Here is a 25,747-nt window from a genome sequence, read left to right on the forward strand (position 1 = left end):
CTTTTAATTCATTTGTCACACTGCTGAACCATTTAAAATGAAGAAGTGAAGGATGTTAAAAATAGAGGAAACTTCAAAGAAATTGTAGATATTATTTATATAAATATTATGTTGATTAGTTCAAAATTACATTAGAAACAAAATCTGATGTTTTCTGATTAATTCCATCAAAATGAAGCGAGTTTATGCTTAGAACGAGACAGAATCTAGTATCAGAAAAGTAAAAACAAGTGGATAATATTGACTGATATTTTTTTCTCATTGTAAGCATAAACTCACTAACAGGCATCTTATGACATTTTACATCTCAAGTAAATGCATCAAAAATACAGAAAATAAAGATAATTATGATTTTTAAAGGTGAATTATTTTAAAGTTCTTTCCTGGGATGATTGTTTTTTTTCATATAATATTGCAAGAAAAGAAAAATACAATATTACAATAACAAATGAAAAAGAACTAGTATTAAAATGAGGTGCTAAATAATGAATCAAACTAAATATAATTAATATATTCATTTATATAGCCTACTATATACTTAAGATAAGATAAAATTACTGTATCCATATCGTAAAGTATTGTATCGGATTGATGTGTGTGTGTTTGGGAAACCTTTTTTTATTATTGCATTATTTTTACTGTTCTGTGACGCTGGTGTCAGATATGATTCACTTCACCTTGTGTTATATATATATATATTATTTTTACGCTGATTAAAGTCCATGTGCGTTATTTGTGATATACTGTATCCTGTCATCTTTGAAATGGGATGACATGTTGATGCATGTAAAAACGGGCACATGTTGTTCTTTGCAATGGCAGTGCATTGACTGGTTGAGATTTACCAAGATTTGATGTAACACCTGCGAGAGCTGTAAGAGTTTCTACCGGGCCGCGGGAAAATGACTCATTCTTACCGCCCGTGTTTGATAGTCCATATGCAATTTACAGGCGATGAAGAAAGCACAGAAAAAGATGCGATATGCACTGCATCGTGACTCTAAAATCATGATATAAACACAGCACAGATCACTGATTATTATTTAATACGGTAGACAGACGCTCGTGACCCGTTCCACCTACTCAACACTCGTCTGTGTGTGTGTGGAAATGTGGCCGTGTGTTTCTGGATCCACATGGTGTTTTATTGTCCTCCAGGGAGCCGTAGTTCCCACCGGAGAGGTGAAAAACTCGAGTGATCCCGTTAACACACTCAAGCTGCCAGAATCCCACCGTTAAACGCCGGCGAGATGCCATTGATAAAAGCATCGATTGCTGTGAGCGGTTATTAATATGCGATGTTTTCAGTGTGCATGCATGCTAGAAGCATTGCAGCTCTGAAGTTTAATGCAATTAAATATGATTGCATGATCTTTTTCAGTTTTGGCCGAGACATATGAACATGCATCAGGAGCATAAGCTAATTTCACTGATATGTGATTGAAAGCCTCAGTGAACGCATCTGTACGCATCATCCAGATGTTTCTGTTCCCGGGGAGCGTGAGGAGAATCGCTCCAGTACAGAAGCTGTGAAAGCCCAATCTGTTCCTGAGAAAACTCCAGACACGGATGTCTTTATTCCGAGAGAATGTAATTATGATTCACGTGATCGTGCCTCAGGCAGGGAATTCAACTAAGTGAAAAGAGTTTTTTTTATAGCTTTCTTCAGAGTCTCTCTGCTGTCTCTGAGCTCTCGATGAAATCAAGATCCTATTGTTCTTCAGAATAACTTGCATTAATGAATCATTCATTATAAGATCAGGAACATGCTTTAAAGATGTTCATCTGTATGTAATGTTGCTGTTTAAGCATGAAAAAGATCCATTTATTCTCTATATCAGTGTCAATAGCAGTGTTTCCATTACAGATTTGTGCTAAACTTTTGCAATATTTTCTAAGTGGCGTTAAAAAACTATTGCAAAATGACGCCGTTTCCATTAAAGGTGCAATGTGTAATATTTCTGAGGATCTATTGACAGAAACGCAATATAAGATCCATAACTATGTTCTCAGTGGTGTATAAAGACCTTGCATAATGAACCGTTATGTTTTTATTAGCTTAGAATGAGGAGTTTCTGTCTACACACACCGCGGGTTCCCGATCATTGAAATGCGCCGACATGTTTCTACGGTGGCCCTAAACGGACAAACACGTTTTGTTACTATGTTGCTCTTCGAGCAAGGAAGCAAGCTTAGTTCAGCGAATAAAACACTGACACAATGATGAACAAGTAACAATAATATTCGCAATAACATATAGTTTTACTGAATAATTAAGTAAACATAATGTCTTAATTTATCCTTGTAAAGAAACCTCATTGCTGAACTGCTACTCTCTGATGTCTCAGACGATGACATCACTTCCTGTCGGCCACCGTAACTTTTGTTGGTTGCAATTCGTAACCTCACAACTAGATGCCGCTAAAAATCACACACTGCACCTTTAACCGATGTTATGTGACTAAAACGTAATTTTTTTCCTCTCGCGATAAGTCATTCCGGAGATCATGGTATAGGTTTACGTATATCTCAGCCATTATTATTAACCGAAGGAGACGTAGGGGTGTTTTCCAAGCATTAATAACAAGGAAAGTCCCTGAGGAGTTTCTGGGTGTTTCTCCCTCAGATCTGCTTCAAGCTCTTGATAGATTGTGGCATTTCTTTATTGTTTAGAATCCAGTATTCCCATTATTCTTTCTTTATGATTTTAATAAAGAACTGCCGTGTCATCTTAAAAGAATGATCATGTGAATTTTACACAAGTCAGATGACCTGTAAATGCGGAAAACTGTTTCCATTGTAGTTTTGCGAAACATTCCTTTTTCGAATTGCCCGAAAAACCACCTCATGCAAGTGTAAAACATTTTTTTGCAATATACGTTTTTGCGAAACTCAGCGTGTTTCCATTGGGCCCATTTTCATTTCGCAATTTCAATTTGCGCAATTTGAAGGGTAATGTAAACGCGGCTACTGTTTCTGAACTCCATTGTAGCTTTGAGTTTCACAATATTCCTCATTTTAATAATTAATACACAGAATAAAGGGGCGGGGCCTGGTTGAGTTAGTTAGTAGTGTGTTAAACTGGCGGTTATGGTAAGGGGCGGGGCATTTCCCAAACACACTCGAAGCGCTCGACCAATCACAACACACTGATCCAGCCGACCAATCAGAGCACAGTGTGCTTTTCAGAAGGAGGGGCTTCATAGAGACAGGAAGTAAACAGAGCGTTACTGACAGACTGGGAAGAGAGGAGCCGCAACAATGGAGAATATGAGGAAAATAATCAACATTCAAGCAGGAAAACCTGTTCTAGTAGAGTTCAAATACATCAAGACTTTGAGAATAATATGGCGTCTTTAAGAGTCCAGTTTGATTTAATGTTGACCATATATTTGTAGATCCATGAATGTTTAAGGCTGAAAAGAAGCTTAGTTGATGTCAGTGAAGTATGACTGCACATTTCTGTCTTTTAGTAGTGTTATTTTCCTGAACAGAGACGAATGAACACACTGAGCTTGATCCATCTTTTATTTGTGTAAGAATGATGATTAAAAGACGGCTTAGGCGTCCTCTGAGCGCCGGTTCATTTGTCATCCTGAGATTATATGACAAAACCACCTCCGTCTCCTTGAATGACCTGCCAAAATATTTCCTAAGTTTCTAGAGTGTAAAATATGAAATTACTTTCCAAATATCTTTTTAGATAGAGATTGAGAGTGATAATAGGGCCGTGATGAAGCTAATAAAATGAGTAGTTTGTAATATGTATATTTATATTTTTTGACATTAAAGTTTAAGGTTTAATGCTAATCCATTTAAATAATGTAAACATTTTTTATAATTATTAATTTTATAGTATCATATTCTATAAAATTTGTGAGATATTATTAAAATCTTTCTATGTGAATATATAGTAAAGTGTAATTTATTCCTGTGAATTTTCAGCATCATTACTCCAGTCTTCAGTGTCACATGATCCTTCAGAAATCCCTATAATATGATGATTTGATGATCAAGAAACATTTATGATTATTATCAGTGTTGAAAACAGAAATGTTGGTGAAAACCATGATATATTTTGTTTGATGAATAGAAATTTCAAAAGAACAGCATATATTGGAAATATAATATTTTATAACATTATAAATGTATTTTTGATCAACTGAAAGCATCTTTGATGATTAAAAGCATTTATTTCTTTGAGAATTTTTTTTTTGAACGATGGTGAATACTATATGATATCACGGATATTAGATGAATCAATTTTGACACGTTTTAATGATATTTTGGTGTCTGAGTTCCAGCTTGTACTGTAAATCTCTCGGGATGATTGAGTCTCGATCTTCAGAAGTCGCTGGTTCTGGAGTCGAGTCTAGCCTAGCGTCACGGACAGCATTCATCACACGCCAAGGTTAAACTCAACCGCAGTTTAGAAACCATGAGCACCGTCATCATGCCAATGTGATATTTCAGATTTGTGCCCAGAGGAAAGAACGATCACAAATGAGATCTAGAGTTGATTCTCCTAGACAGCAAGTCTTTACTGAGGTCTCCTGCTTCTCAGATCTGAGGAAAAGAGCCTTGTGAGATCTGTGTTGACTTCTACTCTCTTAGAAGAAAGGATATATATATATATATATATATATATATATATATATACACACACAGTGCCTATAGCATAAGTGAACACACCCATGCTAAAGTTGACTAAAAAGAGGAATAAAAAATCATATTTTGGAAATTGATCTTAATGCCTTAATTTAAAAAATGAGGAAAAATCCAAGCTTTAAGGACACCAATTTTCTTTGTGAATGAATAATGTATCGTAAATAAATAAATGTTATTCCCAGGGTGCATAAGTCAGGACACCCCTATGTTAAATTCCCATAGAGACAGCAGATTTGTATTTTTAGAGGCCAGTTGTTTCATGGATCCGGTATACTATGCATCCTGATAAAGTTCCCTGGGCCTTTGGGTTTAAAATATCCCACATCATCACATTCCCTTCATCATATCTAGAGATCCGCATGGGGAACTTTACATAAGATCATCTCTCAATGCAAATCAAACCAGCTATTACTGAAATAACACCATGACAATCTCTAGATATGGTGAAGGGAATGTGATGATGAGGGATATATAAAAACATGAGTTTTCAAACCTAGACATCTGTCTAGTTTCATTTCCCATATATGTTATTTATACACACTCAAAGTCAAAAGTTTTCAACTAAAGGGAAAACTGTGTTAAATTTAGCTGTTAAATAAGGTTAGATTTTAAAAACATGGTTAGTTTAATATACAGTCTAAAATTTCCACCACAAAACCTACGTTTGTTTTCATACCAAAAGTTCTAAAGATAACATCCATTCAATTTGTTTTTTAAAAAGGTCTGAAATTTTGTTAAATATATATATTAAAAAAAAAAAAGATTCACCATTTGTGATGTGGCAGCGAGCTATAACGCCCATACGTGTTCTTTTTATGTGTTTATTAGAGGTTGAATTCATATCAAAATCTGCCAGACTTCCCATACTACTATTGAATAGGATGTCTACTTCATAAATTGGACGAAAATTGTTGAAATGCATGGTTCAGATCACTCAAAACACATATGGAAATGGAGGCACCCTTTTATGTGCAGTAATGAGTCTGATTGTCACCTAGTGGAAGCGTTTGGTACTGCGCCCACACACACATTCACTGAAAGCTCATTTTTTGAGATATCAACCTAAAATTTAACACGCAACTTGTTCAGATTTTTGATTTTGATTTTCTAGCAGTTTTAGAGTCTACCAGGTTTTAAAAAATATATATTTTATATAAAATATGAATTAAATTTTTACATTGTACATTTTCATGAAACTTCTATAACTTTTTTTCTGTTTCACTTTCTTAATTTATTTCACTTCTATAAAAATCTGCTAAAACAAGACCAATCTTACATCTATATTCCAATGCATTCGTGAATTATAACCATTTAAGTTCGGAATTTACATGACTATTAAAAAAAGGTGTGGGGTGGGGGGGGGGGGGGGCACTTAAAGGGTTAAAGTCGCTTCATTTTAATACATTTTCTTATGTGATTTTCCTGCTCAAGTAAATGTGTCTTGATTTAAGATTGTTTAGATATTTGTAGTGGAAAACAACTATCAGTGTGAGATAGTAGAAGCAACTGTGATGATTAACGTCACGTTTTCTTGTTTCCATGATATTGTGTGTGTGTGTGTGTAATGATGATCAGATGAATCTCTTCCAGACTGTGTGTGACTAAACTTACATGTTTGTGGCTCACACCACCTGTGCATTAGTCAGCTCTGACATCTCACGGATACATGTGACTATCTGATACCATAAACGGGAACGATGTAAAAGCATCAGGGTTCGAGCGTCCTCGAGTCACGAGTAGATCTGATGTGCGATGCAAGCGTATTTCTCAAATTCACCTTTCCTGCAAACCTTCAAAAATCATTTCATTTACAGGCCCGGTAATCCCTTACGATAATAACTTCATCTCGCAGGGCATCATCTCTCCGTATCTCACTGTTTCCCAGGATAAGTAGAGATGCTGGTGTTTTTGCCATCTGGAGCTTTGCAAAATGCCTTTTCTTAAGCGCTTAGAGGCTCACTGCAGAACAATAAACACGGCAAATCTGTGTTTTTGTCTTGTTTTCCAGCAAAAAATATATCTAAACATCCTTAAAACAAGATACATTTATTAGAGAAGCAAAAGTGTGTAGAATAACACGACTTGCTTTCAGAGAGTTTCTCTTGGATTCAGTTTATTTCTTGCTTCTCATTGACAAAATGCTTTCTTGTTTTGATGTTTATGCAGTTTAATAAAGAGGTGAGAAGAAAAACAGGTAAAAGTCAAAACTTCTAATACAATTCAAAAGGTGTATTCTCTAAAAGCAAGAGACCATTTTTGTCTTTACCGATATATTTTCCAGTACAAACATCAAAAAAAAAAAAAAGCTTAAGAAGCAATGTTGTGTAAATTATTGCTTCTTAAGTAAATTCTTTTTTACAAGTTTTTTCTTTTTTTATATGTTTTTGCTGGAAATATATCGGTAAAGACAATGAAAATGGTGGTAAAAATATCCACATTTTTTGTGGAGATGTATAGCATTTTTAGAATAAAATTTCAATTGGCAAAACTTGTAAATGAAAAAATATCTTAAAATGAATGCATTTATTCTACATAACATCTGTATTTTTTATTTTGCTTCTCAAGTAAATTCTTGTTTTTTTAAGTGTTTCTTGTTCATGATGCTATTTTAAAGGTTTCTAATGTTGTTTTGGAGTTTACATGCGTCCAAGGTCATAAAACACACATTGTCTCATAATTTACTGTAATTGCAGCACTATCTCTTTTCTCACAGTGTCTGAAACTGTTCGATCGAAGATTCAGTCTCTCTAAACCCCGCCTTTTAAAAAGCTGCTCTGCTCTGATTGGTCAGAAAGCCCAGATTATTGTGATTGGTCGACTGCTTACAGCGTGTATTGGAAACTAAACGCACATCATCATATCTGAATCTGAGCTCTTCCTCAGCACTTGATACACAATGAAACACATGATAATGATGGCATCTTTTATACGGTATCAACTCCAGTGCGAGTCCTCGTCCTTTTGAAGAGCATCAAAGTGGATTTGCTTTGAAAACAGCGTTTTCTCGACACGAACAACACGAACCAAACTCTTCCAGTCTCAGGTACACTACAGTGTTTGAGGGCGGAGCTAAGAGACGCTGTTCAGCCAATCAACACCACAGGCTGGCATTATGCTAATAGTTAGATTGTTTTGTAGGTTTGTAACAGGAAGTGAAATTGGAATTACTGAAAACTCGTTTCAGAATCACTTCTCTATTTTTGGAGGCAATAACTTTATTTGTTTAGCCGAACTTTGCAAACCTTTTACATTCACAATCAGCTTTATTATGAAAGGTAATATTCAAAAAAGCATAATAGGGACACTTTACTGGAAAACATATGAGTGAAGATAGAAATGCTGCTTATGAAAATCATTATTGAACTTGAAAACGAAAAATGATCTTAAAGTAAAAGATTTTACTCTTGATAACTACTAGGGCTGCACAATATATCGAAATATCGCAAATGTATGTATCGCAACGGCTTTTAACTTTTGTAGCTTTAATAAGAATCAGTATATATTTAATTCATAGAGTGAAAAGTAAGTAGTGTTTTATTTTTACATTTGATTATTCAGTTTCTGTTGTTAAATAATCCTAATGCAGGATAAGCTGAAACCCTGAACCCTGTAGTTTACACTGATGTTAAAATAACACTTCTTATGCGACTGTAAAACACTGATGCAGACCTGCCAACCTGTACGCATTTTGCGTAGGGGATACGCATTTTGACCTCAAAGTACGCTGGTACGATTTGTCACTCTAACGGCTCGAGCAGTACGAGCAGTTCCACTGAGCGGTACGGTGCGGTACAGTTCGGTACGGTACGCAATTATTTGCGTTTCCACTGTCAAAAGTTGTGAATGGTACCAAAAAGCCGAACCGTACCGTACCACTTTTTGGGTACCCTTCCGTTGGGGTACCTAGCACAGTGGAAGGGTCCTAAAGGGAGGAGCTAGACTCACTGCAGAACATTGATTGGTTGACAGAGTATCGTCACTTGCGCGTGCTACAAGGGCATTAGAAGCGCCATTTTTTAATATACAGTTGAAATATAATACTACTGTTATTGTGTCACGAAATGCAGTTTTAAGAGTTTTTCAGGCAAGAATGTAGTTTTTTAAAGCTCAAATCTGTGGTTTATTTATAGATTTATGATAATTTGACTGAGATCGGCGCTCATGTTCCCCGCCTGGAACAGTCTTTCCTCGGCTAGTCGTTCTGATGTTTGTCGCTGACTCTGACGTCTCTGTAGGGGTTAAACATGAGATATAATTCGTCTTGTATAGACCTAACAGGCGATCTTTGGTCTCGTGAATCTATAATTCGTTCCCTGGCCAATAGTTTTGGCAGAAGGCTAAGTGAAGTTTCATATATATTTGACCGCTGAATTTGTATATTTGACTGAATTGTTTGCTTTATGTTATGAAAGCTTTACTGTATAGCTTTTTGTACCTTTTACTTATACTTTTATAATGGCTTTTATTGATAAAACTGAAATTTAACAAAAAGACATAGGGTTGAGTTTTGTCATTTTTCATTTTATTACAAGATCATCTGTAATGTTGTTTATTGTAACATTTGTACCAATGCACATATTGCCTGGAATATGTTTAATATTTTTAAACTTAAATGAAAAGAGGCAGGGTTGTGTTTTATATTTAGTTTTGTTATAAATATATAGGCTACCGCATACATTCAGTGAATATAGCCTAATCGATAGGCTATGCGTTGCCTAAACTACATTTGTGTGCTTATAATGTTTAAAATGTATTTAAATGAAATCGAAAAGAAGCAGAGTGGTGTTTTATAACATATTTCGTTTTGTTGTTGGCTTAAATGTACATACGGAGATAACCGGATTAGTAGAGCGAGCTGAGTGGCGCTTTCAAGAACGCGCTGTTCCATTAGCAGAATTACTGGACTCGCGTCCTCTGGAGTCATTTTCCTGAGTCGGACTTTGCGTAGGCTACTTGGTATTGAGAAACGCCTAATGCCGGCGCTTGTTTCTTGTGACAAACATGCCGAGAAGCAAGAACAAGAGGCTGTATGTCATCCTTTGGTGTTTACTTTGTCGCTTTCTTCTTCGCGCGAAAATGACGTCGATCGCTTCTTTCCGGCAAACACCATGCCTATCAAGTAAGGGTACTGTTGCCGGTGGAAACGCTAGCCGGATCATGGTTTACCGACCCGAACCGTATTGCACTGTACCGTACCGTACCGCTCAGTGGAAACGAGCCATAAACTACGCAAAAACCTGGTGACGCGCAGTCCTCAAATCAAGCAACAGCAAAAGAAGAAGAGTTTGTCCAATCATAGCGCTGGGTTCATTCCCCAAATAGCAAGCGGGTATGATTGACAGATGCGTAAGACCTATCATTAAACAGAGACTGAAAATCAGCAGGAATAAAGAATCCCGCGCGATACCCCTTCCACGTCTGACTGAGTTCATAAGCGAGGACAGTACAGTCGTCACAGCACTTCTGACTCCTGAAGGTAAACGGGCTGGGGGGGATGTGGAAAGTTGAAATATTGTATTGAGTTAACTTAATCTGGATTCGATTATCACACGGGAGTGATCGCAATCGCATGGATTATCTTAAAATACTCCGTCATTCATGGTCACTCAGATAAGAGGAAAACATCATTCAGCCATGCAAATTATAAAATGCTTAAGTAATGCTGAACAATAAATCTAAATAAAATTTAAATCGCTATGGTTTAGTGATAATGAAAGTTCTGTGATTTGTGGATTACTGATAAATGCGAGTCTGGAGAAACAGGCGTTTATTTATTCATTCTCAGTGTTGAGGAACGTAGTCTGCATGTGTTACGTTACTGCGTTAATAATAACTAAAGTACCCAATTATGTTACATATTTATTTTGTATGAAAACTAGCGCGTTAGTTACTTATGGATTAAAAATGTTGATGTTCACTTTCAGAAGTTGTAGGGATGTTTTCTTGTCAAAAAAAGAAAGTGAAACACGTATGTAGATTATATAATAGGTACTTTAAGTTTATTTTACACACTTTAAGCATTATCGTATCGCATATCGCATTATTTAATGAGTTATCGCACTTTTCTTCAATATCGTGCACTACGGTATTTATTCATGCTATATTTTCTACCGTACTAAGAGACAGTGAAAAATGGCATGAAAGATGTGTGAAAGGCGTTTCCTTGAGCGTTTAAAGAAGGACAGTAAATGATCCTGCCGATGTGAAGCAAAACGCCCCGTTCAGAACTTCATATATTCCTTTATGTGCAAATGTTTTTCTCTTCTTGCCTGACATGTATAAGATAGTTGTAAAACGGATAGAGCTTCAGTTTAATACGTACATTCCTGTACACTGGAAAAAAGCAATATTTTTGGTAACACTTTACAAGTCAGGTCTCCTTCATTTATAAAGCGCTTTTAACAGTATGGATTGTTTTAAAGCAGCTTTAGTTTACAGAGATAACAGAAATTACCGTAACAGATTGTTTAGGCTTTACCACAGCTCTAGGATAAAGTTATTGTTTGGCTAAAGATAGTCTTTACAGTAAGGGTCCATTTATTAACATTATTTAACTATATCGTTAAATACACGTCTTGCACATTGTTAGTTAATGCATTTACCACTGTTAACTAATGGGACCTTATTGTAAAGTGTTACAATTATGGCGAGTAACACAATTGAAATTTTGAAGTAGAAAAACTGCAATAAAATATTCTTGTAAAAACATACTCCAACAATCATTTGTAAAGTGTGTGTGTAGAAATAGTGAAGAAGTCTTCATGTAAACATGTTTGAGAATGAGTTTTAAAAGGAAAAAGTATTTTCCCATCATTTACTCATGGTTGCCAGAACTTTATCGTCAAAAATACGGTAGCAACATTATTGGTTTTACAAACTTAACTTAAAATTTACAGTAATATACCGTATTTCATTATCTGGTATAGTGTTAATTTACTGACCTATTGAAGTATTAATTTCTGTTTTGTACCATTGTAATACACTGACAACCACCAATCACAGCAGTGATTAGAGTCACATGATCAATCAAAGCTCCACGTCAACATGAAAGTTAATACTAATATATATTATAGAAGCTGCACATGGTCCTTCACACAAACATTAAACACCATCATGGTAGCACACATGACATTTTAAAAATGCAATAAACATTAATTTAACAACATTAAGTGTAACATAAAACCCTAATGTACATAACTGATTAAAAAGAAAACTATGAAGAAACTGTTATTTCAACAAAAATACATCAAATGTGAAGTGTCATGCAGGGAATTGTGGGAATGTCAATTTATGTTTTTTCACTGTAAATTATGCAATGAGTGGTCTTTTTCACTTTCAAAAACTGTATTTTACAGTAAAATTAGATTAAATGTACCATTAGATCTATCAGAGTTATTTACCGTATATACTAAGGAAACTTTCTGTTAACCAATTAACAGTTTTTCACTGTAGCATTTTTACAGTCTTTTACCGTTAAAATCCCGATAATTTTTTACAGTGTATGCTGTTATTCTTTAACATTTATTTGTGTGTGCCATTAGAGCATGCAGTGAGCAAATGATGGCCAAATTTGTGTTCCTGGCTGAACTATCCCTTCACTCAGATGTACTTTCGAGCCTTGAAGGTCATATTATATTATGATGTAAAATGAAGAGCATCCAAGCGTCCATTAACCTGTTATTCTCTCTTCTACAACTGTTTTCCACTCATCTCTGATTTATGGCTTGTTTCTTCATGATTTGCATTTGGATCATACTTCTTTTGTGTTCTCCAACTGATCCGACGCTTTGGTTTTCTCTCGCACATCCCTCTTTCCCTGTTTTCCTGCACACTTTCCCTCCAGCTGGGTTTGTGAAGTCTCCGATGTCGGAGATCAAGCTCACGGGAGACGCGTTTGAGCTGTACTGTGACGTGGTCGGGAGCCCGGTGCCGGAGATCCAGTGGTGGTATGCTGATATTAACAGGGCCGACTCCTTCAAACAGCTTTGGGACGGGGCCCGTAAGCGCCGGGTGTCCATCAACACGGCGTACGGGAGCAACGGCGTGAGCGTTCTGGCCATCTCTCGCCTCACGCTGGAGGACGCCGGGATCTACGAGTGTCGGGCCAGCAACGACCCGCGACGCAACGACCTACGCCAGAACCCGGCCATCAGCTGGATCCGAACGCAAGCCACCATATCCGTGTTGCAGAGTGAGTTATCTGTGTGCTGTAGTAGCTAGAGATGCTGAAACACCACCATCTCTCCAGATAAGCTGGTTTAGGGCTGGGCGGCGTGATTTTGCTCTCCCGTTTATCCACCTTATTTTGTTAAACAGAAGTAAGCTATAGAGGATATGCATTGATGTCACTTTCCCACTGGAAAACACCCTCCTCAGCCGGACTGAGTGGCAAAAGAAAAGACTGGATTTAATAGCAGGATCCTTAAAACGTCTTAAAGTTTTCCTAATAAAAGGCCTTAAAAAGTATTAAAATGTCTTAAATTCAGATTCGATATACGTCTTAAATATTTTTGGTGACATTACCGCTAAAATTTCTGCGTCAAATAACCAGTGAAGCATCGAATCGCGAGAATGATTCTGATTTCATTACATAAACAGCGATTGATAATGATAATGTATTTCTGTTGAGACTGTCTCTGTGAGAGATTTTATAGTGAGAAATCAAAACAAATGAGCATAACAGAACAAAACACAGAAGAAACATACTGAGGTAAAAAATAAAAAATGTTGAGTTTTATATAGTTAAGTAACATGACAGGGGCTATTTTGCTGAATATTCTCACAATTGCAAATGTTACATTGATTTTAGTTCGATAAACAAGTAGTTCATATTAAATTACTTCAATTACTTAAATTAAACATTAAATATTACATATACGCATGTAATATAATGTGTATTTCAATCAGAGGTTTGGTCTTAAATTTCATTCAAAGTGGCATTAAAAAGTCTTAAATTTAACTTGTTTATACCTGTAGACACCCTGAATTATTATCGATTATTATTATAATCGATAATAAACGATTATAAGTTTAAACTCTCGATATAGTGTTTCTTACAACTTACCACAGATCCATTGATCGTGGATATTAACATGCAGCAGGAATCGTGTTTCCTGACATTTATATGTGCCTGATTTTGACGCACAGTGAAATACATAAAGCAAATTTGCCTGTGAACGCTTTATATAAATACAATATAGGTCTAAATCCGGGTGATCACTCATATCAATGTTATATATATATCATATCATTCAGCTAGTGTTTATTTAAAACGTTCAATTATCCAGAATATACGATGGTAAATATTTTAATTGATGAGTTGTCAATACAATATATAACAATACAATATATAGTGTATGATTTTACCCCGAAATTCAGCATACTGACACAAAATTAAAACTGCAAATCCATCGTTCTCCAGTTGTTTCTGTGAATTACAGCGATTATTTGCTTCTCTGTTCTGTAGCTTTCATCAGTCTGTAAAAAATACACCTCAGATTTCTTGTCAAATCTATTAATACGGTCAATCTCAATCTCAAAGCTCTTTCCCGGTTTGGATGTGCATTTTTTCGCAACATTCACGCTGAAAACGTCTTGCCACTCGGTGCCGACGGTGACGTCACACGCATAACCTCTGTTGTCTGTGAATGTGCGAGACTTCGATTGATTAGCCTTTATGTGTGAATAACCAGAAGAGTATAAGTGCAGTAATGCTCAAACTGTTTAATGATCGTGATAATAAACATATTTCAGTTTGCAATATCAAGCAACATAATGAACTTAACTGGAAGCCTTGTACATTCAAGATGCATATCCGGCTCTTACGTTAAAAATAAGGTGGATGCCTGTGGTGTAATGTTTGTTTATTCTGCTTACATTTCCAGTGTAGTGGTTTGATTTTAACGGGAGTGAATTAGTGAAACTGCAACCATGTGAATCCAGAGCTGATGTGCATTACATGTGTTTAATTATCGAGGTTTTGCATCTTTCAGAACTGAATTGCTTAACCATGCTTTTTAAAATCTGATTCAATTCCTGAATTTGAATTGAGGTGGCAAACTGAAAATTGAATTGCATTGCATTATAGAAATTATAATTTTTGTCAACTTTGTGTTTTTGATAAAAGCGAAGCAAAAAAGTTTTTGAAAATCAGACAAAAATACAAGATGGTGTACTAAACCGCTTTAGTGAGGAAACAACTACAATCCCATGAAGCATTGCGAACAGTATAATCAAACTAAAAATTATGTAGAATTATAAAAACTACTGATTTAGGTTTTGTGAGAGCAAAGCGAGATCGGCTCATTTCTTCATTCGCAGTGTGGAAGTGGGCGGAGCTAAATAGCTTGTTTTGATTCTCTGATTGGAGAAATTGACTGCACAGCATCATGGGTAATGTAGTTTTTCACCAGAAATTCAACTGTTTAACATGATTATTTTAAAAATAAGCTGAAATAATGCAGGCTGACAGCTTCAATGGAATCAAATACCATCGATTAACAAGCTTGTAGATCACAGTGAGCCTGGGTTTAAATTTTTAAAGGTTATTGTTAAAAATAAATTTCCCAATCGAGAAAATGAATGCACTTAAATCAAATCCTGGTATTATTTGGTGGTTCAGTTAAAACACTCTTGAACTGAAAGTGAGTCACTTCTTTATTTCAAAATTTTGCACAACCCTGGTGTATTTCGGCTATTTTATGATATGCACATTCACTCATATTTATAGTGCAATTTCTGTTTTATGAAATTTACTTATTTTTTTGTTATGAATGTTATCTGATCTTTTGGTTTGTGTTCTACATATAAAAAGGGGAAAGAATCAAATGACATGAAGCACCTTTGATTTACAAAGTATTTAAATCTCCGGATCATCCCAAGATAGTCATTAGCACATGATAATGTAATGCATAAAGCATATTTGGAGAGAAAAATATCATTTACACTTTATTTTAAGGTGTCATTGTTACAGTGTAATTATATATTGAAGTACTGAGTAATATTAAGCAACTACATGTCCTTACTATAAGGTTAGGATAGGATTAGGGTTTGGTTGAGGGTTAGTTGCATGTAATTATACATTATTTACTGTTATTACTACGGTAAGTACATGTAACATATGTAACAAGAACACTGTGAAATAAAGTGTTACCAAAATATCTATAACAAAATTGTGAATGTGCTCACACCGCCCAGCCGTACTACAAACGAAAAATAAAACAAAACCCCATATTATGTTAATTTTTAGATTTTATGATATGCACATTCACTCATATTTATAGTGCAATTTCTGTTTTATGAAATTTACTTATTTTTTTGTTATGAATGTTATCTGATCTTTTGGTTTGTGTTCTTCATATAAAAAGGGGAACGAATCAAATGACATGAAGCACCTTTGATTTACAAAGTATTTAAATCTCCGGATCATCCCAAAATAGTCATTAGCACATGATACATAAAACTCATATTTTCTCTTGTGCTTTCAATTCTTTGCAATTCTACTGCGTTTCTTGTCTAAATTTTTCTATTAATTTTTGCCTTTTCTGTTTTTATTTCATGTACAGCACTTTGGCCAACCAAGGTTGATTTTAAATGTGCTTTATAAATAAGATTTGATTTGATTTGATAAAACATGTTTGGAGTGAAAAATATAACAAAATTGTGAATTTGCTCATGCCGCCCAGCCCTACAACAGACAAAAAATAAAACAAAACATGTTCATTTGAGACTGTATTGTATCGATTCCTCTGGCTTGACCCCGGTGTGTCCGAATGTCACCCTTTCCTTTGGCAGACTTTGAGGATTCCCACTGAATTGAGTCTCTGAGTCCCCGTCCTCTCCTAATGCCCTTGAGCCTCTTGTTGTGGACGACCACAAACCCAGACAAATCCCTCTCTCTCTCCGTCTGCCTCTCCTCCTCCTCCTCACTCCTTCCATCATTGCTTCCCGTTTCTGCTTAACATTTTGTTTCTGTTCTTTATTTTAATTCATTTAGTCTGTTTGTCAGTTTTTAGTTGCACTGCGTGGGTGGTTTTATTCACTTCAAAGCCCGACATCGAGTGCGGAGCGTAATGCCTATCGGCGCTTTGAAGTCATGCCGGGTTTTATCCGTGTATTTTTGTCCTTGGAAAAGGGTGGATGGGACCAGGAGGAAGACACAAGGGGTCATTTCAGTTACACGGCAATTCCTTATCTTAATACCTTGAGAAAAACAAAAAAATCACAAGATTATCTGGATGGGCCATCTGTTATAAAACTGCCGGAGAATGACCTTGTGCCTTCTTTACATTTACTGTTTGCTTGTGATTCAGTAATGACATTATATTCAGATCCTCAAACGTACAGCGAGTCAGAGTGATTAAATGAGCATGGTTATCACTTGCTGAATCATGACAAATGCAAAACAAGCTTCATATTCTGTCATTACTGAGAGTCAGTGTTTTCATATTATATACATGTGATACGGCATCATCACATGCATATAACAGGCTATACATGCTGAAGCGCTGCGTGTAAGAATGTATAGTTTGTCAGGAGGTTTGCGATGGTCTTGTCTAGCTTTATAGGTTTCAGCGTGCTTGTGTGTGTAGAGGCTTTAGCGTGTTCATATTTTCACCCTCAAAACTTCTCTTCACAGTTTCTTCCTGGCTGAAAAATCGATTTCTTGTCGTTTTGGCTGAGGATTGTGAGCAGGAAATGAAATCCAGTGATTGACCATTAAACTCTTTCCTCTTAGCAGGTGTCCTCCAGATGACCTTCGACAGGATCTCCACACTGATATTAGTGTGTGTGTGTGTGTGTGTGGCCGAGAGAGAGAGAACTAGCAGTAACGTTCCCCTCGGATGAGGCAAACTGCAGGAGAAGGTGTGAGGAATGCTAATTGGCTCATCCGAAGCTCCTCCCCCAGTGGGAATGATATCTAGAGGTTTTACTGTACAACCCAATCGCTGGGTGATTATTTTCCTTCTGGACGCTGAGTTTGCTACGGTGGAGCTGCTCGAAACACACCTGCTCAACTCAACACACACTTTCTCGTCCGATTAAAGCCCGTACATTTAGATGAAAAAGTTTGACCATAAAAAGTAGTGATATTTTCTTATTTGAGCCTGTAGTCCCAGACTTTTGCTACAGTTATTAACATTGTACATTTTTCAACGTTTTTTATATATATATATTTTTTTAGAATTGCATGTACATTAGTAACACTATACTTTGCGTTTATTTCGGCATTGAATTACAAGAAACTAGTTCCCGCTGCTGTTTCTACTACAGCGGCTGAGGGAGTGACGGCAGATTTGACATCTTACCCGTTTATTTTATGCATGACCGACACATATGCATATTAATATGCATCACATTATTAATAGGGCCAGATTTACTAACAGACACTTTCTGAGTTTGACCATAAAAAGTGTGATTTTCGTTATTTTAGCCTGTAGTATATATAGTATATACTATACTATACATGTGTTCCCCACAGATACACGTCCAGAAAGGTCTCAAGGAAACACGAATGTCCACTAAGTTTGTAATGTTTTATTCTCTAACTGTCCAGAACTCTGTCTTGGTTTCAGAGCCACGAATCAATGCTTCCGATCAGGAGATTTTACAGCCTAAAGGCGGGCAGGAATTACCCATCATCCTTCAGTGTAACCTCACGAACTCGCACAGCACACACCAGGAAAGCTTCTGGATGAAGAACGGACAGGAGATCGCCAACACAAAGACCCAGCACAGACACACACTGTTCAAGTGAGATTTCATTGGAAAATGTGCTTTTTGCTTTGGGTTTTCCGACTGAGTGTGTCTCTCCTGCATCTGTGGCATGCTGTCAGTCACACAGACTAATCATTTCATCCCTCAGATTATAAAAAAACACAGGAAACATGCTTAAATTGATAGATTAAGGGTTTCCAGTAGTTTAGCATTTAAATATGAAATCTAGTGCACTGATTAGTGCTTCAAATACATCTGGCTGACAGGTGGACGAGTCGCATGAAAATGTGTCGTACTTCACTTAAAATCTAATAGAAAACAAACATATTAATGTAATTTATATATATATATATGTATAGTTATTAATGTAATTTATTCATGTAATATAATTTTAATATATTAAAACATTAAAAAATAAATATATCTATTTAATAAATTACATTAATATAAATATTTTTTGAATAAATTAAAAAACAATATATATTTATATATATCGATGTAATTTATTCATCTAAGATAATTTTAATATATTAAAACATTAAATATATATATATATACATATTTTTTAAATAATTTTTTTAAAGCATTAAAATATATATATATATATATATACAGTAGTCAACATTTGAAGTGGATAAAAACCTTTCATCAGTTATACATGAAATATAATTTACATGTAATATATAATTATGATATAAAATATATACATTTTTTTTCCATTTCATTCTGGGGTGAAATATGACACATTTTTTGTATTACAGTATTAATGGTTCTATTCAAACTAAATATTTATTTATGTGCTTATTTATTTTGATAAAAAAAGGTTTTAATAATTTGTCAATTTCTCTCTTTTGTCTTCGGGGTGAGCCGTAACGCGTCAGATTCACCCAGGCATCTCATGCGCCCGTGGAGTCTGTAATATACGAGTTTTTCAGTGTAGCGTCTCAGGATACTCTGAGGACAGTCAGGATGATGTTGGCGCACAGAATCTCTTTAGCAACATGTCTCATCCGAGCGAGTGATGTGGCGAACGGCGATCTGCTGTCAGACTCATGTCACAGACTCAGTAGAGACGCTTCACTCCTGAATCGACAGCTCTGCGCCGGGAGCTCTAGCTCTGCGTAATCCAGTCCAACAAAACACGTCTCCACCTGAAAACATCCTCGTAATAGAGTTCAGTCTGGTGATTAATAATGCAATATATCTCCATGATTAATATCGGCTCCTAGAGCAATAGCGCGCACAAAAATGCTTTCATGTCATTACAAACCCTGTATGCTGTTAATTTCTGTTGCAATTTTATATACACGAATAGTGACAAGGTATAATGCAAGAAGAGTTTTATTTCAAGTTTTCTGAAGTCATGTGATAAATTTAAGCTATTTGCCTGAAATCTTTCTCCATTCTCTAACCTAGGATCAGTGGCGTTTTCTAAATGTTTTTTAATATGAATGCACGTAAGATTTCAGAGCTTCTGGAAGATTATTTGTGAGTAAGGATTAAATGATGCAAAGGTACGGTCATGGGTTCGATTCCCAGGGAATGCAATGCATGAACTGATCTGATGTAATGTGTACGTTGAATGCAATGTAAAAGTACGTATCTGCCAAGTGCATACATGTAAACGTGCCTCACACATCTTTCGGAGACTTGAAATATAGTGCAATCAATGCAAGCTTGATGCATGAAGAAGAACAGCATACAAGTGACATGAGGGGGAGAAAATAAAGGCTTTTCTAGTTTTGTGAACTGTGCCTTTAAGAGTTTTTTTTTTTTTTTAAAGAGATGTTCTACTTTTGAGCTGGCAGTGATTTTGTTTCTTGTTTTGTAGGTTAAGTAAACCAAGGGCAGATGATTCTGGGGAATACATGTGCGTTTACACCTTTAAATCGGCTCCAAATGCCAACGCTTCCATCGAGGTCAAAGGTAAGAAATCTTGTCAAAAACTCATTAACACCATCGAAACGCTGTTGTCATCCAGTAGAGACCTAACCCGTGTTATAATTAGCTATTGTTTGGAGTTGTAATTAGCCTCTCTTCACCTTAAAATAAACTCCGTTGAGAGAACAGCAACAGTTCTGCTCCTGAATCCTCACTGAGGCTCTGGTTAGTGCGACACTCGAGCTGTCAATCATCTTCAGTAAGGGTGTCACGATTTCGATTTTAAATCGAAATCAATCGAAATTAATTCACAATCTCAAAAATCGAAATAAAAAATGGAATCGTCGATGCTGCCACGCCCCCATGTCGCGCCCGTGATGGAAAGTTCGGATCGTTTTACTGACTCTATTGTTCAATCTCGAATCAAAATTAACTAATCTTTTTTCTAGTCATTTCAGGGGCTTTAAATGTTATACTTTTAACTGGCAAATTCCCCGAACACATCCACCTACGCAATATTGATAATATTCTGAATTAAGAAATCATTATAATGCAGTCAAAAATAATTTATAGGGAACATTAATAATTGCTTGACCTTCCGAGTCTTTTGTTCATTTGTCGCGTGACCGAGGCAATGGATGGATCGTTCATGATCGACTCATCACGGCGCGGGAAAAAAACGCACGTGTTGAAAGGCTGTGAGTCCTCTGACTTAGATTCTATGCCAGAGCCCGAACTTGGCCCAACCCGGGCCGATATTTCCCGTCACTATCCTCGGGCCGGCCTCTTGATCTATAGACGTGCACTCCAAACGCAATAGAGTGCGGCGCGGGACTAGATTTGATGGCCGAGCGCGGGCGGTAATGCACTCACTCTGTGTGTGCGGGAGAATAAAACGATTCGCGGGACTCCCGCAAACTAGAAATATCTATGAATAAAACATATAAAAACTAATACACATTTTTATTTATCTGTTGCAGAAAAGCAACAAGAACAACTAAAACAAAATAGAAACGATTTACAGGCCAGAGTTTCTATTTATAACATGTTTGCAGCGTTGAGCGATTTAGCCAATCACAGACATATGTGTTGATTTCTTGAACGCAATGGCCAATCAGAAGCATTTAAGATTTAAGACCATTTAAGACTCTACTCACCGCTCAAAACTGACTTTTTGTTCAGTGCTGAATTCTGTAAGCTGGCAAATCCTCTAATTATAACAAACAAAGTGCAGGCTATATATTATGAAAGATTCATTGTGCAGTCAGCTTCACTGATAATAACAGAGATGTGTGACATTGCGATGATGTCAGCTTTTTAGGAGCAACAGCAACCTGTGCTTAAAAAAAAAAAAAAGTAAAAATCGAGAATCGAATCGAACCGTGACCTTAGAATCGAAAATGTAATCGAATCGAGGATTTGGAGAATCGTGACACCCCTAATCTTCAGGCCTTCATAAGACTGTATATTTCAGACTGTACGACTCAAAAGAGGAAAGAAAAAATGACTCATGGAAATGTTTTTATGATTCTCACTGGTGTTTCTTATTATTTCACGTAATTTTATATTACCTAGTACCTAAGATGTAATTATACCATAGTTTATTTGCACTTTACCAGAGATTTTATTTATAAATCTCATATATATATATATATATATATATATATATATATACAATTTTTATTTATAACATTTAAATTTGTAATTTTAGTTTAAATAAGCATTAAATTAGTTCCTGACAATATTCCAGAAATATACAATAAAATACACAATAAAAATATTTTTGCATATTACAAAAACGAGATTTATTTATTTTATTTATATTAAATAAATAAAAACTGTAAATAAATAAAACTGTAATACTATAAAAAAATTACATTTTAATTTAAATAAATACCTGATATATAATTATACACATTACTAAAGATATATATGATTTTTATTTATAACATTTCAATTTAAATAAGCATAAATTATTTCCTTACAAGTACCCTTTTTTTTTTTGCATATTATAAAAAATAGATCTATTTATTTATTATTAATATAACAGTAAAAACTGTAATACTGTAATTTTCTTTTAATTTAAATAAGCATATATTAGTACCTGACAAATAAATCCTTTTGTTTTTAGCGTATTACAAAAATGTTATTTACATTTTATTTATTTACAGTAAAAACTGTAATACTATGCCTTTTATTCTCAAAATTTTACTTTAGAATTTGAATGTAAATAAGTTTAAATTATTGCATTATTATACTAATTTATATTTTGTGGTAAAATATAATCGATCCAGACATTTCCCTCATTCGGAGTTTCTGCTAATATTGCAGACAGTGTATTATATAGATAAGCACAGATAATGTTTGCATGCATATGAAGTGTGTGTTCTGCTCCAGCGTCCCCCGAGACCCGAGTCTGATCGCCTGTGTGTTCCTCCCTGTTAAGCCAATTAGTTGTGACACGCCGTCACGCGCACTGAGCATGCTCAGACCGTCCCTCACTTTAACCGTTGCCTGGTTACGTAACGCAGTGATGTCACTCTGGCTTTGGCCCGCGGTCTGTTAGATGACAGAAACACACGATCCCTCATCCTGACGGATTGTCCCTGTCCTATTTGTGTCTCCTAACATTCCCAACTGGAGCTACAAGACGCCTGATGAGCTTCTTGATATCAGTCCGCTTTAAATCCCTCAATTAATGCTGTTCAGGTATTCAAGTATTTCGGTGAATATTTTATAATGTCTAATTTCTTCTTCTCTATATGATAATTATGAAAATATATTGTGTTTAAATGTGAGCTATTTTATTGATTTTTGTATTATTTTCATGACTATAACACATTTTGCCTCAACTTTGGTGCCAAATTGAGTCAAAGGCCTGTAAATCTACAGAGCATATAAAATATTTTGGTTTTGTTTTGGTTGATGTATTTATCGATCAGGGTTTGTAGTGTGAAGATATGGTCTACTGTTGTTTGGTAAGAATCCAATCTGACTTTAGCTCCGGACATTGTGTTGAGTACGAAAGTGAGCGAGTCTTGTGTTGGTGATAGTGCAGGACATCTTCCTCTGATACTACACACACACACACACACACACACACACACACACTCTCTGAAATTGTTTGGATCCAATTTGTCTCCACTTTTGAAGATTGGCGTTATGAGTTTCTCTATTCCAGGTGTCTGGGAAATGACCAACACTCACAACCAAGGCCCTATGTATATATATATATATACTGTATCGGACGGGATTAACTTTACACGGGTGGACGGAGTAATGTTACTACCACATGACGTCAGTAATATTTATTTTATTTTATTATTATAATTTGTTTTTATTATGCAATCAAATACTTACAGGTAACTGATACAACAAAAAACACCAAGGCCACATACATAAACACACAAAACATACATAACAACAGCCAACGTCTGAGTGTGTGTGTCTGTGTGTCTCTGTGTGTGTGTGTGTGTGTGTGTCTCTGTGTGTGTGTGTCTCTGTTTCTGTGTGTGTGTGTGTGTGTCTGTCTGTGTGTGTGTCTCTGTTTCTGTATGTGTGTGTGTGTGTGTGTCTGTCTGTGTGTGTGTCTCTGTGTGTGTGTGTGTGTCTGTCTGTGTCTCTGTGTCTGTGTGTGTGTGTGTGTGTGTGTGTGTGTGTGTGTGTCTCTATTTCTGTGTGTGTGTGTGTGTGTGTGTGTGTCTGTCTGTGTGTCTCTGTGTCTGTGTGTGTTTCTTGTTGATGTGTGTGTGTGTGTGTGTTTGTCTGTCTGTGTGTGTGTCTCTTTGTGTGTGTGTGTGTGTGTGTGTGTGTGTGTGTCTCTGTGTCTGTGTGTGTCTCTGTTTCTGTGTGTGTGTGTGTGTGTGTCTGTCTGTGTGTCTGTGTGTGTGTCTCTGTGTGTGTGTGTGTGTCTGTCTGTCTGTCTGTGTGTGTATGTCTGTTTGTGTGTCTCTGTGTGTGTGTGTGTGTGTCTGTCTGTGTGTGTGTGTGTGTGTGTGTGTGTGTGTGTGTGTGTGTGTGTGTGTGTGTGTCTGTCTGTAATATGAATGGCCAATTTGCACGGGATTAGAGATCTCAGTAAAACCAGCAGGAATGTGAGAGTAACTCGATTTGCGCATCGCCGTCACTCCTGTCGTCATGTGTTTATTACATTCTTCCTGATATCATGTGCGCAAACAACCTATATATACTGTATAAAACAGTTCTGTCCGGTCGAACGATGTATTAATTAACTTCAGATTGGATTGTGTTGGTAATAGACACTTACCGAACGCTAAAAGAAGTTTCGTGCCTCATCTGAATGTGTAACTCTTGAGTTTTGCCACGGATTTGACCCAGCGTCTAGAACACAACTGAAGGCAGTTTTAAGGACAAAATACTCAGCAATAGTGTTAACTTATGCATATTAAAAACACCACATAGACATATAAACATCACCACAGGGGGACTTTAATATAGCAATACACAAAATCTCACTAAACAACTGAATCAAGTCCTAATGTATTTTTATTTCTTCTCTTGTGAAAAACTCTTTTTTCCATCTTCGCAGTATTGCTCGCTTACGATCTTCTCTCACCTTAGCTGATGCTGAAACCTTAATTAATGCATTAATCACATCACGCCTTGACTATTGCAATGGCTTATTTCTTGGTCTTCCCAAAAACGTATTGCAAGATTACAGTATGTTCAAAACTCTGCAGCGAGAGTCCTCACCTCTACTAGGCGTTCTGCACACATTACTCCTCTGCTTTATGAACTTCACTGGCTACCTGTGGCATCACGTATCCACTTTAAGGTACTGCTTCTAACGTTCAAAGCATTAAATGGTCTTGCTCCACAATATTTGTCTGACATACTCCACCCTTACCGTCCTACACGGTCTCTCAGATCAGCTGAACTTGGTTTACTGTCCGTCCCTCATTCCGGTTGTCTACTGTAGGAGGAAGGTCTTTCAGTACTAATGCTCCTCAATTATGGAATTCGCTACCTCTTACACTACGCAATACCTCTTCTGTGGCTACTTTCAAGACCCAGTTAAAACATATCTTTTTAACATGCTTTTTGGATAATGTGATTGTATGTATCCAATGTGACTGTAATATATGGGTGTCTAAATGTATTGTATGTACAATGTAAAGCGACCTTGAGCTTCTGGAAAGGGGCTATATAAATAAAACTTCTTCTTTTTCAACAATTAGATTATACATTTAATTATAACATAACAATTATGCATATCACAGTGAAACTGGACACTGGACTGTGAAAATACAGTACATGCATAAACACACTTCCCTGCATGCATACACACACTTCCCTGCATGCATACACACAGTTCCCTGCATGCATACACACACTCCCCTGCATGCAAACACACACACTGACTTCCCTGCATGCATACACACAAACACACTTCCCTGCATGCATACACACACTTCCCTGCATGCATACACACACTTCCCTGCCTGCATACACACACTTCCCT

At 36.2% G+C, this 25,747-nt stretch overlaps 1 protein-coding gene across 1 annotated transcript in view; it reads left to right on the forward strand.

The window, feature by feature from the left end:
- nptnb (neuroplastin b) overlaps positions 1–25,747 on the forward strand; it is a 63,498-nt gene that overhangs the window by 8,725 nt on the left and 29,026 nt on the right. Inside the window, exons 5-7 of the mRNA XM_077194689.1 lie at positions 12,512–12,859; positions 18,243–18,420; positions 20,216–20,310. Of these exons, the coding sequence (XP_077050804.1) occupies positions 12,512–12,859; positions 18,243–18,420; positions 20,216–20,310 (621 nt within the window). The remainder of the gene's footprint in view (positions 1–12,511; positions 12,860–18,242; positions 18,421–20,215; positions 20,311–25,747) is intronic.

This window comes from Siphateles boraxobius, unplaced genomic scaffold, assembly GCF_051911475.1.
Source record: "Siphateles boraxobius isolate OS27281-9 unplaced genomic scaffold, OSU_SipBor_1 32, whole genome shotgun sequence".
NCBI lineage: Eukaryota > Metazoa > Chordata > Actinopteri > Cypriniformes > Leuciscidae > Siphateles > Siphateles boraxobius.